This window comes from Physcomitrium patens, chromosome 16 (genome assembly GCF_059467195.1).
Source record: "Physcomitrium patens ecotype Gransden chromosome 16, ASM5946719v1, whole genome shotgun sequence".
Taxonomy (NCBI): Eukaryota; Viridiplantae; Streptophyta; class Bryopsida; order Funariales; family Funariaceae; genus Physcomitrium; species Physcomitrium patens.
Genome location: NC_143425.1, coordinates 7,965,967 through 7,981,806, shown reverse-complemented (window position 1 = coordinate 7,981,806; position 15,840 = coordinate 7,965,967). Strand labels below are relative to the sequence as shown.

Genomic DNA, 15,840 nt, shown 5'->3' with positions numbered 1-15,840 from the left:
TGCCTACATAAAAAAAAATCTAAATTTGATTCTAAATTTATAAAATGTAATATAACATATATGCACAAAAGCACAAATCAATTTTTGAGTATAAAATTTGAAATATTACCAACCTCTATCACCAATAAAATTGTGTCATTTAACTCCTTGGTAGTTTTTTACATGATATTTTGATTATAGTTTAATCATATCTCTCCTAATTGCCACCATTGGCACTTAGGATTTAAAATTTGATTGTATTTAGGAAGATATAAAGATTAGCTACAGCTAGAATATGTTTTAAAACTACATTGACAATACTATACATGATTAAATACTATTTATTTTTTTATTTTTATTTATTTTCATTGATGACTAAACACTCTATACATAACAAGTTTAATATCATGTTGTTACAAGTCACCTTTTGCAGTAATGTCCGATAGATGGGACTCATAGTTGGAGCTCTTGTTTGCACTCCAACTCTAACTTGCACATATGTTCTAGATCAAAGTTCTTTTTTACCAAACAATATCTTTATTATTTGAAAATATTGTCAAAATTAAAGGGTAAACATCCACAGTATTTTTTTATTATATTTTTTCTCACACTACTAAAAAAAGACTTAAGAATGTAAGTTTTTAGGAAGTACTTCCAATCTTTACTAAAATGGGTAAATCATGCTCCTAAAGTATGAATAAGATTACTTTCAAGAGAATTACAAAACTCAACTTTATAAGAATTTGAAGTTAAAGAGATTTTTATTTTTATTTTTATGTATAACCTTAGTATAACCCTAATAGCCCTAATGTCCAGAGCAACTTGTATAAGGCCATAATATAATTCTTAACTTTTAAAACTAATACAATCTATGTAAACCTATGTAGAACAACTACTACTTTTTACATCATGTTGTGCTTGATGTTATATTATATGGACAATTAATTCATTTTTTTACTAACATATAAATAAATTCATATATATATATATATATATATATATATATATATATATATTTATTGTAGAAGAAAACTAGAATTTTAATTGAACTTTAAAAAATATATATATAATTATATGCTTGTATATATGATAGATATTTAAATTTAATGATATTTATATATATTAATAATTATAATATTTAATCAAGTTAAATAACATGTCAACACTTTAAACTAACATATAAATAAAAATATTTGAAGACAAGTAAAATGTACTTGAATTTGATATGTTGTTTAGGATTTTTATTTTATTCTTACTACAACACAAATTTAATACAATGCATAAATTCCAAATAGTACAATAAATCAAAATCATATTAAACCCAATTATTTTATTATCTCTTATAAGATATGAAAGGATGTGATCCACAAGGGGAGTAACAAACATAACATCACATAAATTTTTGCTAAATTCAATATAATATTTTATAAGTTCAAAACTATTATGATAATATTATGATTGGTTCAAATAGTTTTTTTATCACTAAATTTAAATGAAGTTTTTGCACCAATTTTCTAGCCAATTTTCACTATAGCAGACTGTGATTCTTTCCAACCATTATAGTTTGTACCTAAAAGCACTGACCTCATATTAATAATTGCAATAAGAGTATAGTGAATGTGCTTTCTCTGACAATATATGAATTGTGATGGAACTTTGGCTACATGAAAGGTGCTTTGTGTTTACACGCTATATATATATATATATATATATGCATTTTTTAAATTTTAAATTTTTTGCATTTTTAGAATCCTTTCCTTTCAACACAGAAACCAACAACATTTTGCTGTAAGACACAATACATAAAAATTATGAATCGGTTTTTGTTTTTATTTATTTATTTATTTAATTTTTTGTGTTTCTAAGAAAAGGAAATAAAAACCCAACACTACAAGTGGGTGGTTTTATTTCCATACAGAAACTGTATTCTCCTTGTAGAATATACTAAAAAGGTTGAACCATTATATTCGCAGTAAAACTTAATTATATTACCTGAGATTATTTAGTGTAGACAAACGACACAACTGGTATGTATTCCAAATCCATGAAATTTAGTGCATTCTAAAAATACTCTGGCAAAAAACCACAAAATTAATAATGCATGTCCTTTGGGCACTCTCGGCGTTCTCTGGACCCCATTTAACAAGGGAACGAAAGGGACCGCGAAGCAAGAAGGATGTATGACATATAATTCGTCCACATTATTTCATCCATCCATATGTCTAACCGGTGGGCGCCGGTGGCAGACCGGAGAATAGCCGGTTTCTCCGGTCACTAACAGGAGCGGAAGAAAAGCACGCCGACGTGGTTCCGGAGCTCGTCGATCTGCGTGCACAGCGACTTGTGCTGGATCTGCCGCAGATTGTCCAAACTCACGCTCTGGAACTCGGTTTGGCCCTCCAGGGACCCGATCTGCGCCGCGTATCGATCGTCGTGGGCCTGAAACTTCTCCCTCAACTCTTTTTGCAGCATGAACTGTGCAGATCCCATGCTATCCTGCAGGTTTGCGAACAATCTTAGAATCAGCATTTCCTCCCCCCCACACGAGTTGGGCTTTCCCTGGGCAATGAAGGTGGAATATCATGACGTCTTTCCCAGAGTCATGAGTATGAGTGTGAGAAGTGAGGGACTTTTCGTGTCTTTCGTGGGTGCTCAGAGTGCTGACTGACTGACTACTTCCGTGGATATCGTGATGGCGTTCCGGTTCAGACGACACCTTTGAAGTGCGAATTCAGAGTTGTACGCACCTTTAACAGCTCAATTTCGTTGTACAACTTGTCGAAATTATCTGAAATGAACTTGGAATGGTGGGCGAGTACCGCGTGTGTCTCGGACAGCCCAGGTCGAGGGGTTCCCACGGCCGAGTCCCCTTCCGCCGAAGAGGTTTCCTCTGGCATCAGTCCCTGTGGTTGTCGCTCTTTCCAAGATAAAAATATCTCCTCCGAAACCACGGCTGATGCACTCCCTATCTAAATTGTGTTCTTGTTCCGAAGATGTTGTTGTGCGGTGAAACAACGCTTTGTGAAAACACTGACGTCGTTCCAGACTCGAAGAGTTGTGTACTTCGACGAGGAGTTGCGGGTGAGATGGGGGTGTGACTTTTCCCCCATTCTTGAACCGCACTCCTTCCCTTGTTATTTAAAGACCCAAAACTGGCCATGCACTTGTTAAAGCAAAGATGCAGTAATGATAGTGGGTGCGAGGGTTTTCCATGCTTGGACTAGACCAACATTTAAACTGTGCAGGTCATGATACACAAAACAGTGCCAACATCGAAACATGGAACAGAGAACCAACAACTCCCGGAAGGTTCAGGTTGCAACATTAATCTTTTGAATCAGAAACTCTACATTGGATCCTGAACCTCTCGATCGCAGTTTTGACCGCAAACTTCCTCCCTCCGGATTGAGGGGCATACATGCCTTGACTGGTAGAGCGTGCATAACTTAACGACATTGAAGTTCGGAATCCAAGTGTAGAGTATATGAATCAAAAGCTTATGATGCGACGTGAACCTTCTGATCCATGTAACGCGGCCAAGAGGAGAGGGAGAGACCCATCAAGCAACAGATTTCCAAAGCTACTGTAACAGAGGTGAAAATAATTTTATAATTGTTTTAGTGTCATGGTTTATCATTTATATCAATGTACAAAATGGTGAAAGGCTGCTGAGAATACCCACAATATTTGACAGGATATATTAATAAGATATATTAATAAGTTAAAAAACATCCATGTTTTCATTTAGCTTATTAATATTATAACACTAACTGTTATAAATACACCATAGATCATTCAAAGCTTGATTGCGATAAAAATAAAAATAATTGATCCTTAAAATTTTAAAATCAAACAAACCCAATGCCAATTCTTTATTGGTTTTAAGTTCCAAATGAAAAAAAAAAAAAAAAAAAAAAAAAAAACTCACTATTTATATTTCTATTTAGTCTATACATAATATTTTAAGATATGAAAATATGAAGAGATGAAAAGTAGGTGTAATCTATGAAATTGTAAGACTTAACTATGTGCAATTAAATTTTAACACAATTTTTGTTTTAATCTATCATCCACTCTATTTCTAACACTCAAATGCAACATCAATATTTTCAACTAAAAGCATGGATACTTAAGAAATTACACCAAAATGTTGCTTACATCTTAAATTACATTTTTTCCACTAAAAGTAAAAGTAGGCAATTGTGCATTATAACTTACAAGAAACATCTTTTGACGCTAGTCCAACCCATTGCCAATTCATACCCTCTTACAAGCTCAAATTTGCAACATTTCATTGTAAATAATACCTTGGACAACTTGATATTTTCTATTATTGGTAGAAGTAATATTATTCTTTATCTAATTCATATCAAATATACAATTTGAGCATCAAATAACATAGTTATTTAAATAGTTATATTTTACCATTTTTAAAAAATAAAAATGAACTTAAAATGTCTATTTTTAAACTCTAAAATAATAATTAATTAAAATTTTTAATACTAAATGTTTACAAAAATAATTTTATTTAAGTAAAGTATTTTAAACCTTTTATTTGTTTTATTTTCTTTTAAAAAAACTAATACTAAAAATCATTCTTAAAAAAGTATGTCTAGTATTTTTATTTATGAAAAATACAATTGTGTTACTTTATTTTATTTTATTTATAAATTTATTGACATTGTTATTTGTCCAGTGTCCTGTTAGCTCAATTCTCCTTCTGCTTTCAATTTCATCTTAAAGAAACATGTTTGAAGGCTTGTTTTCTAATAGTCTTTATTGAAATTACAAAAATTAAAAGGATTCTAAAGGTTCGTTTTTTATTTTTACTAAGATATTTGTTTGCCTATTCTTTCAATTATAAGAGTTCAAGCATATTGTATATTTCTAAGGCACAGGTTTAGGGTTTAGGGTTTAGGGTTTAAGTTATTCTTCAACTAGATCTGTTTTGTAAAAAACCGTACGAACTATTAATAATGTGTTCACAAAAAGATTTAAATAGTGATTACACAAAATTATAAAACAAACTATGATCAAAGAAGGCAAATTATAAAATAAAATAAAATAATGAAATAATACTAAAAATATGTTTGACGGGATAAATTATCTCTCTTGTGTTTCCGATGGTCTTGCTACATTCAAAAGGTAAAACTATCAAATATTTCAATTTCAATTTATATTCTTTGGCTACTTTGCAACCGTTATCTTTGTTTAGACAAAAGTGCATACGTTGCAATTTCAAATATTTTTCAGCAGATGCAAAGCCATGTAACACTATTACAAAATTTACTAATTGGCATATCATATGAAAGGACTACAAAAGCGCTTATAAGGTGACAGAATACATGTGTTTTACAAAGCCGGACTGGTATTTGTTTTTACCAAACTGGTACATTACAATTCCAAAAAATTCTAGATGCCTATTCCGTGGGCGCAGCATACAGCACCAGGAATTCTCTACCACACTGGCTTGGGTTTCACATCCCTGATCACATTCTGATCCACATTTTGATCCTCCATTGAAGGCCAATCTTTAATAATAACAGTAATTAGAAACATATAGATGAGGGACTAACCTCACTTGCAACATAATTGAACTCGATGCATAATCGCAACAGCAGCACAACCTTCCGAAGTGCTAAGTATTGATGCTTCTCGACTAATCAGACATGCACAAACTTACTGGGTCACTTCTGTAACCTCAAAAAAGCTGACCTGATGAACTTGATTTTGATAATACAAGCCCCAGAAAGGCAATTTTAGATTCTTTCCGTTGAGAATCTATGAAGGAGCACCCAAATAAGAAGCAAGCCGCAACAAATCACTGAACACACCAGCGGCAGTGACTTCAGCACCAGCTCCTGGACCCCTCACTATGAGACGTTGATCCTTGGAATACCTTTTGGAGGTGAAGGCGATGATGTTGTCAGTTCCAGAAAGTTGGGCAAACGGATCCGATTTCGGGAGTCTCACCAGTTTTACGGCTCCCTGGTTAGCTTTCACATCTACTATCCCTACAAAACGCAAGACCTGTAGAGAAACAAATACCTTCAGTATGTGGAACAATTAATTACAGAATGATGAATTCAAAGGAGACATGAGATGGTCGAGAGCAAGAACAATGCACACAACTCACCATTCCCGATGAATCGGCATCCTTTCTTTGAGCTTCAATCTCTGCGTCAAAACTTGGAAGTTTCTCCAAGAACTCGTCTACGGAATCAAGCGCCTGATGTTCGTGAAACAGAATTAGACACGCTTCGATAATTCTAGAACAAACTTCACTAATTGAGGGGATGAACAAATAGAGTCTGGGAAAATTACCGAAAGAGATTCTGGAAGCAGTTTGTCGATTTTTATATCATCCAGCTGCAACTGCAATCCACATTCCCGAGCTAGGATAATGACCTGCGATAATCACACACCATCATGCTGTGAATGCCTTGAATAGATGGTAAAAAGGTTGGACTACTGTAGTGATTGAGCTTAGCACTTGAGGCACATTCGGAAGTTAATAAAATAAATCTTGATGAACAATGCACTCCCCGTTATCTATATACCTTACGGGCAACATCCATGCCAGAGAGATCATCCCTAGGATCAGGTTCCGTGTAGCCAGCAGCTTTTGCCTCTTTAACAATCTGACTGAAACATTTCGTTCCGTCAAAGCTGTTGAATATGTAGCTCAATGTGCCACTGCACTAACAAATCCAACTTTCAGAAAATTGCTACGTTGCCTAAAAACTCAGACAGCCACGTTTCTTATGGCATGCAACAAGCTTTATGCCTCAATTTTACGATGTCTTTGACTGAGCGCATTATTTGAATTCGATGTTGTGTCCAACAAGGGACGTAAAAAAAAGAGCATTAAAAAAAAAAAAAAAAAAAAATGCATGAAAAAAAAATGTCAAGAAAGATATTGTTTACCTGAAAATACCCTCCACCTTCACAATCTTGTCACCAGTTTCCAGAAGTCCTCGAAGAGTGCTGACAATTGGCAGCCCTGCTCCAACAGTGGCTTCATAGAAATAATGCGTGTATGATTGACGTTGAAGCTCCTTCAAATTAGCGTACTGCAAGACATATGTGGCAAGAAGCAGATATTCAGGTTCGAGCAATGTGGACCTTGAGAACTGATTCAATCACTGAAACACAGTGTGGAAGCCTCACCTGTTCATACGGACCTGAATTGGCTTTTTTATTTGGAGTAATAATGTGCATGCGTTTCTGCATCCAGTCATAATACTTCTCGGCGACTTTGACACTTGCAGTGCAGTCTATGATCACAGTGTTTGGTAGGGAGTGATTCTGCATATGCGCTGTGAATTTGGACATGTCTGCTGGACATCCTTGGGTTTCAATCAACTCCCTCCAGTTCGCCAAGTCGACACCTCTGTAAAACAACACATTATGTGGCGAATAAAGTATCTCGACATTTTCGGACGACCATGTGAAAGCAAAAATACCCATGCAAAGGTTTGTAACGAAAACGCATCAACGAAAGATCTTTAGTTGGTATGGCTTTTAAAAAAAACGCACATGTTTCTCAGATTCTTTTAAATAGAAGGTTCAATGCATACGTACGTATCACATAAGTACATGGTGTTCGAGTCAATAATACCCATTACACGCAAATCAATGTGAAAATCCTCCTTTAATGACGCCGCCTGAAATCACCCAATAAATCACATCAACAAATGCTAATTCGAAAATTTCAATGTCATGCTCATCCTTTGAGCACCTATTGAATTCATCCGCGGAGCTGGGAAAGAATTAAACCCGACAGTAATTTTAATACGTTAGAATTGCCGAGTTCGACGCAACAACATTTAGTAGACAATCACCTGATCTCTAAATTGGTCAAGAAGAGTCTTTCCGATAAGACCAGGACCAACGAGCCCAACAGCTATAGGAATTTTTGAAAGATAAAACCTTGAATGCACCGCCTTGAGAGCCTTGATGGAGTCAGCCTGATCCACCACCACTGTGATATTGTATTCTGAGCATCCTTGTGCAATTGCTCTCACATTGATGTTGGCCTGAAATGTACATGTGAATAAACTCAATCCAGATAAGCATATATTATGCAAGTCCCAATGTTAAAGACATTTCATATAGACAACTCACAAATAAAAATCTACCGGTGTCAAAGACATTCAGATCGTGTTCAGGCACTCAACATCAACATTCTGTAGAAAAGCCATATAAATAGCAGCATGTGTTCCTCAAAATCATCTAGTAATCGATTCAATTAATCAAGAAAAAGCAAACATAACTTCTTAAATGTAATTATACCCACCTTGGCAAGCGCAGTAAAGAGAGTCGCACTAACACCGGGAGTGCTGGCCATTCGTTGCCCAACTGCTGCAAGTAGACAACAGTTTTTTACCACTTCCACCTGTGCAGCAAAAGCCCCCACTCATATTTCTCAGCATTAAGATCAAACAAAACCCGTTACGAATAAGCACTACAATAAGATGTTCATGTCCAAAAGCATGGCCACTATCAAAAGTGAGGAAAATACATTACCTTTGATAGGCGTCCAGAATCAAGATCCCTTCTAAACTTGGTCTCCAATGCTCGACTAACAGTATCCACCTCTTTCATGGGTACCGCAAAGCACACCGAGTGTTCACTACTGGCCTGCACGTAATGTAAGTAATGTTGTCAATTTAGCTATTTTTTTAGATGATAATAATAGTGATAATAATTGTAAAACACCTTATCCGGACCTATCTCTGTGTGCTCTTGGATAACTCTACATACCAAAACCTTAACGTTAAAATGCTCAGCACTGGCTCAAAAGGAAAAGAACATATCAAAGCCGAAAGTGATCTCACCTGGGAGATCATGACCACGTTCGCACCCACACCTTTCACAGCGTCGAAAATATCACTTGCTGTTCCAGGAACTCCTGCCATGCCTGTTCTGTAGCATCACCATGTTCATTTCAATGCCCGAATGAGACAAGTTTCAAAGAAACACTGGTTCAAGACACTAGAAATCAGACGCCTAGCTACAAGCTATGAATCTCGGAAGCATCCTCTTAAGATATGCAAGGACTATGGTACTCAAAAAAATTTAAAGTTGAATGTGATCAATTAAAATGCTGAACATAGCATTATATCTCTTAGACCCACAAATGTTCAACAATAACAGATAAGCCATGTACCCCTCCACGTTCACAAGAGCGATATTGTCGACAGTTGTAAATCCCTTGACAAAATCCTTTGCTGCATATTGAAGAGTTTCAGAATCTGAGAACCCTCGGATTTCGGTCCCTATAGCCGAAACGTTGAAAATATTGCGTATGGTTACAGGAATGTTGGACTTCATTACAGGTATTGTTGTCCGGGGATGAAGCACGTTAGCTCCAAAGTATGACTGTCAAAAGCAATGCATTAAGTTATATAGGGATTCCAACTATTCTCCGGTATACGAATTGAAGAAGCTATGATAGTAGCAAGTATAAATCAATTCAGTATATAGATTAATATCCCTCTGGTAATTGGTATTGTAATGTAAAGTAAAAGAGACTAATTTTCTATATACACCATCCGACAAAAGGCATCCGAGAGGAGAAAAACTCGTCAAAAATCATTAAAGGTATTGCTGGGGTCAAAGTTCCACAGCATTTCTACATAGCGAGAATAGATTGCTTAAGAAAGAAAACTACCATCTCCCAAGCCTCTTGATAAGACAAAGATTTGAGGATCACTGCTTCGCTAACTGCACGCACACGGAGATAGAAACGTTGAGGAAACTAGACGGTTTCCTTTATGACAAGAAAAACATATCACTAAAATTCAAACCAAGGGAAAAGAAGGGACAGGTCTAAACATCCAGATGACACTCGACAAGAACAAAATTACATTCTGGTTGCAAAACTCAATTGATGCAGACCAAGAAAGAACCTAATAAACGCTATCCTTGTGTCAAAAACGAAGTATTTCTATAATAAAAGAGCAAAGAGATAAACCGTAACATACAAAACAGCGAATACATTACCTTTCCTTGGATCAGCACTAAAAACGCCATCCACATCTGTCCAAATGGTCACCCTTGAAGCTTGAAAGAGTGAACCCATGATCGCTGCTGACAAATCACTGCCATCTCGTTTTAATGTAGTTGGAATGTCGTCCGTGGTACTGGCAATGAACCCAGTCACGATAACAGTGTCAGACGGGTATCGTGAATACCACTTGTCAAGTTTCTCTGCAGAAGCCTCATAAACAGGGTCGACTTGCAACTTTCCAGTAGGCGTGACCACTATCACGTCCCTAGCATCCATCCAAACACATGGCAGGCCTCCCTGCAATCCAGACATAGAAGGTTGAAAATTAATATAACCTACTTCAAAGCGTGAATGCTTTCCAATGATCTCGTGTAAAGATTGTTCTGTAACCTCCACAGCCACCACGACCATCACAGATTCATCTCCTACATTTGCTGGAATACCAGCGAAATTATGGTTTAAACTCTTTGTACCCTATGATAGATGCACACATGTCACCCAACTCAACGTAGAAATAGACGCTCTATCAAGTCTTGCAAAGTTCTTCATACCTTTCGGACAGTGGCAGCAAGCAACTGTGCAGACCACAACTCTCCGTGTCCGACAACCCAATCTTCAAAAGTCTCGGTGGCAAGACCAGCTGCACTCAGAATCGCTTGGTGTCAGGAAGGTGAAACCTAAAAATGGCTTACAGAACCACTTCGAAACCACTCTCAATATGCTTAATTATGTTTATATTGGACAACATGATGCACCACGTGAACAGAATCTTCACAACATTAATCAGCAGGGGAAGAAAGTACATGACAGAAAAAGTGATAGTTGGTTTCAGAAGGCAAACAATCTGTAGAACTTAAGCTGAAAATACGCGGCATGTGACATACCAATATAAATAGCTCGAAGCATTGCTCGAAGGTTGTTAATGTCTGATTCCAAAATACCAAGGAACTTGGTGAGATCATGTCCATCCTCAAGAAGAGCCACGGCAGTTTCCTTGTGCGTCGCATGAACCACATCCAAATCAGAATTGTAAGAATCATCACGCGCCTGAGCTTTACGGATCAGATCATACATCATGTCGGTCACCTTGGACATGGCCGACACGACTGCAACCTTGCGTTCTGAAGGATCGTCAATAATTATTTTTGCCACATTTTGTATGCGCTCAACGTTGCCAACACAAGTCCCACCAAATTTGTGAACAGCCCATGAGGGCCCACGGGGTAAAACCTGTTCCTGTTTTTGACCTACTGTGAGTAAATCAACACCTGGAAACATAGTGCAAGTCAACTTTGTTACAATAGACAAGCATCAGTTTTGCTTATACACAATCTCATCTATCTCAAAATGACACCCTCTTGAGTTCACTTCGCAGCAATCCAATGTAATTTGACACGAGAAAAAAGTAGTCAGGGCAAACCTGCAGCAGCTGCTGCTTGAATCTCCTTGCTTCTTTCCCTGTATGAGCCCTGGCATTGCAATCTGCAGCACAATTAATGACGTTAATCTGCAGCACAAACTTGATTCTCGCAGTGCGAGCCACTAAGTATCCAATACAATCACAGCATTTGCGAAGGACACTAAACATCAAACAATTTCGTAAAATCAAAGCCCTGAAATGCTGTCAGAAGGAATCATTCTGTATCCTTGAAACCGGAGCAAGCTACCTGGAGCCCCACACATGAAATGCCCACGACATTCACACTATCCTTCGACGCAATTGCTACAAGTGTTTATGTTACAATCCTATTTCACAAGCGCGCGCACACACACACACACACAAACACACAGGAACTGCAATCCCATTGCATCCATTGTAAAGAATCCGAATTTCTGAAAACAAGGCAAAACTCATCACCACCCAGTTCATCAACTCACCAACGTTCCCCTCACATCCCCGCATTCCCTCTCCCTCTTCCTTCCCTCACTAACGACAAAGTCCAATTCAGAAACCAAACCTCAACGACTGACTAACGCAGCAACCACCAACGACAGAGAATTCCTGCGAGGATCCTCTTACTTGCAAGGAGAGGCACGGGTCAAGCGCATGAAGGACTCGAAGCTGGAAGCTCCGAAAGATTCAGTCCATCCCTTGAGAGCACCCAGCCGCGGGGACACCAGGCCCAGCGGCGTGGAAGTGGAGGTCGAGGTGGAGAACGGCACCGCCATCGCCATCGCCATCCCTGAACAACAGAGGGAAATGGCACTAATTGTGAACCTCCTCTAATTGAGTAAGCACCAGCCAGCCCCACACACACTCCCACTGGCTCTGCCACTCACTCCCTCGCGATGCCTGGCCTGGCCTGGCTGTGGCAGACCACCACCACCACGACGAAGACGCCAATTGTTTGTTTGATTCCCTCCACTTTCCTTCCTTCGGATAACCGAGACGCGACGTCGCCACAACCACCACCACCACCACCACGCTCGCGCTCTGCCCTGGCGCCGCGATTGGGCTTCCCCGCCTCGTCGCGTCGCGACGCGAGCCTGTTCCCCATTCTTGTTCCCCTGTTCTTATGTTCCCTCCCCCTGTTCTCCATGTTCTCTTCTCTTGATCCCCTGTTCCCTTCTCCAGTAGATACTTCGACTCGTGACCTCGTGGTTGATGAGTAGGATTTTGGCGTTTCGGGGTTGGCCAGTCCTGCGTGCCCACGTCGGATGAGGTCGGCACTTGGCAGTGGCCGACGTGGCATAGAAGGTGGGGGGTGGGGGGGGGGGGGAAAATCTATGAGACACTTTGTGGGGGAGTTCTTTCTTATCCATTTCTTGTTCATTTCGATTGTTTTTTTGTTTTCTTTAATGGGAAAAGTTGAGTAAATGTCTCTCCCCTACAATGGTTTTATTGTTCTCTAGTTTGTTGACTTCGTTTGGCCTATTTGTACAGGAAAGCATTATTGATTGATTGAATATACAATTATTACTTTGTACTGTTTATCATGAGTTTTGCTTGATATTTCATGTATGTATTTTAGAGTTTGGTTCATATTATGTCAGTCGAAAATATATATATATATATATATATATATATAAAGAGAGAGAGAGAGAGAGAGAGAGAGTCACATCTCATTTCAAATTTATACATTTAAGTAAATAAATACATAAATATATATATATATATATATATGAAATAAAGCTAATAAAATATTTATTCTGTTCTAAATATTATTATGACATCTTAACAGAGGTCATCTAAGGTTACAAATATTTATCATCCCCTTAGTCTGGATGTACAGATTGACTGAGGCCTTAGCTTTTGTAGTTAAGGATTTATTCAACATTATTGTATATTAAGGCACATTAATGCATGTCTAATCTCACTTGCTTATTCCAACATAATATCAAAATATATATAGTGTTGAATAGAATGAGTGAGTTGTGAGGCATAATTTCTAATCTGTATGAAACATAGTCCTAGTTATGATAGGAATAGTCTTGTTTATCTATAGTATATCAAAGATGGATTTGGTAGTTAGAGACGTGCTTAGATTAATGAAATTAGAAGGACACTCTAACTACATCATCTAGAGTTATAAGATCAAGATGATCTTGATGCAAGAAGATCTATGGAAGTATGTAGAGGCAGTAGAAGGAGGCCTTCAGCTTAGTGTTATTCAAATGTTAGGATCTATAAGCAAGTATGAAACAAAACTCTATAAAAACCACCACCAACAACACACATTGATTTGTAAATAAGCTAGTTTATTACCAAAATTTGATATTAGATGACCTTTAGCTTAGTACTACTCTATCTCGAAGTTCTATTGTCTAATAATATTATACTCATTTTACTAATTCTTCATTGATTACTATGGTATTTTTCCAATCTTTAAATATTTTGTCTCCCTGGCCCATACTTGAAAGAATTGTAGATATACCCAATACTTCAGGATATTGTAGTATTTTTCCAATCCTTAAATATTTTACCTTTGCATTTTTTGGTAGCATTGTTAGTACTACTTTTATCTTTCTACTTGTTATTTTGACCTTGTATCATTTGATTGCACTAATAAATAATACTTAAGAATGTCTAGAAGTAGAGTTTTTTAAATAGAAAGTAAATCAATAACTGTAGTAGTGGACAAGTATCATCACACCACAAGCTTTATCAATAGTTCTTTCAACCACACAAGCAAAATACGTTAAAGCATGATAAATCATAATGTCTATGGTAAGTAATTCAATTTCTATTAATATTATATACATCACAAAATCTAAATTATTTAATTATTATTATAACAATTATATGATATTAAGAATGATTTTAGATGACTATCTTTAAAAGTTTTTTTTTTTATTATCATTAGCAAAAAGAAAGTTGATTGAGACTTATCTTTAGGAAATCAATAGCTTGCTAAATCAACAAGCATAATTTGCAATAGCTATAATAGACTAAGACTTGGTAGATTTCATCCTATTAAGTCTTTTTAAGTCTTAGTTGATCTTGAAATATATTTAGAAAAGGAGAGAATGTCAATCTACATTCCTTGAACTTGAAGGTTTACTACTACAAGAAAAATCAACAAAGACCATAAGTATATCCTCACCTTTACTAATTATATATCCACGTAGGGCAATAAGTATATCCTCACCTTTACTAATAATTTTATTAGAAAATATTAACTATTTTTGGTTTAATATATTTCAAATTTTTGAGATCTTCAAAAAATTTAGAGCATTGATAGAAAAAAATAGTAAAAAAAATAAAATGCTTGCATACTAATAGAAGTGGGGCTTATACATCAAATGCTTTTATATCTTATTGCAAACTAAAAAGAATTTATGATCAAATGATTGTCAATTATTCACCTCAAAAAAATAAACTTGTAGAGCATAATATTCAAATACTCCTCAAGAGAATCAAGAATATTATAACTAACATTAAAGTTCTTAAATATCTTAGAGAAAAGTTAGCAAAGACTATCAATTTTATTTAGAACCACAATTCAACAAATATGCTATGACTCACTACACTAGAAGATATATATGCAAGTATTAAAATTTAATTCAAATATCTCAAAATATTTAGATGCTTAGCCTATTACCATATAGAAGTTGAAAAATGAAATAAATTATATCTTAAGGCCATAACTATCATTTATGTATCAAGGATATAAATATTAGAGAATTAAAGATTTATACATTTTTTTATTACTCAAAAAGTTTAGAAAATCACTTAAGGATGGTATAATATTAAACTAGAATGACTATTGCTAAAGACAAGAAGACTAAAGAGGCATTGACAAAAGTAAAGAAGGCTTCACTATTGCCTCTATATATGTACTATATAATTAGAAGCTATGTAGTAATATTTTATATAATTTTTAAAACATGTCTAATTTACAAGACACGTGTTCCTACTTCCAATAAAATTACTAAAGATTGAGAGTTTCTCCTAAGATTGTATTATCGAATGCATTATATTTCTCCATCTATTAGAAAAAAAAACAAGTCATTTTTAAAGGACTTCATTTCAATTATCTTATCTTGAAGGTTGTGATAATCACAATATCTCATCTAATAAGTTAACAAACAATGGCCTCCAAGTTGAATTTATTGATTTTTGGTTTTTCATCTCCTTATCACTACAAATATACAAAAAGTCGAATGCAATCTTTCTTAAACTATAGATTTTTTATAAAAAAGATTTGCTATTATTTATCTTGATTTTGATGGATGTTGTTGTTCAAAAGTATCAACTTTTTTTGCTATATTTATAAGATTCTTGATTGGCTCCCATGTATATTCACTAATATCATATCTATATCAATAAATAAGATATTCTAATCTATTTTGTTATTGCTTTAAGTCTAAGACTTTCTCAATCTCAAATTCTTAATTATTATCTA

At 35.9% G+C, this 15,840-nt stretch overlaps 2 protein-coding genes and 1 long non-coding RNA gene across 4 annotated transcripts; 1 reads left to right on the top strand and 2 right to left on the bottom strand.

The window, feature by feature from the left end:
• Positions 1-2,011: 2,011 nt before the first annotated feature.
• On the bottom strand, positions 2,012-2,999 carry LOC112293355 (uncharacterized). Of its 2 annotated transcripts, none has more exons than XM_073539613.2 (2): positions 2,799-2,999; positions 2,012-2,475 (listed from the first exon to the last, which is right to left on the bottom strand). In XM_073539613.2, exons 1-2 carry the CDS (start codon positions 2,874-2,876, stop codon positions 2,254-2,256), a joined length of 300 nt encoding a protein of 99 aa, XP_073395714.1. In that variant the 5' UTR covers positions 2,877-2,999; the 3' UTR covers positions 2,012-2,253. The 2 variants fall into 2 exon arrangements, with proteins under 2 accessions (XP_073395714.1, XP_024398424.1); XM_024542656.3 differs by having other exon boundaries at positions 2,727-2,998.
• Positions 3,000-3,433: 434 nt separating this feature from the next.
• LOC149987628 (uncharacterized) lies at positions 3,434-3,836 on the top strand. The gene is made up of 2 exons (XR_016507038.1): positions 3,434-3,573; positions 3,770-3,836. It is a non-coding gene; the product is annotated as an uncharacterized LOC149987628 (long non-coding RNA).
• A 1,477-nt stretch (positions 3,837-5,313) lies between these two features.
• On the bottom strand, positions 5,314-12,184 carry LOC112293631 (bifunctional aspartokinase/homoserine dehydrogenase 1, chloroplastic). The gene is made up of 18 exons (XM_024543283.3): positions 12,015-12,184; positions 11,415-11,476; positions 10,879-11,262; positions 10,546-10,634; positions 9,988-10,291; positions 9,656-9,708; positions 9,152-9,363; positions 8,820-8,907; positions 8,509-8,622; positions 8,279-8,377; positions 7,824-8,018; positions 7,564-7,646; positions 7,150-7,372; positions 6,907-7,052; positions 6,540-6,675; positions 6,304-6,387; positions 6,116-6,208; positions 5,314-6,009 (listed from the first exon to the last, which is right to left on the bottom strand). Exons 1-18 carry the CDS (start codon positions 12,173-12,175, stop codon positions 5,761-5,763), a joined length of 2,775 nt encoding a protein of 924 aa, XP_024399051.1. The 5' UTR covers positions 12,176-12,184; the 3' UTR covers positions 5,314-5,760.
• Positions 12,185-15,840: the final 3,656 nt, after the last annotated feature.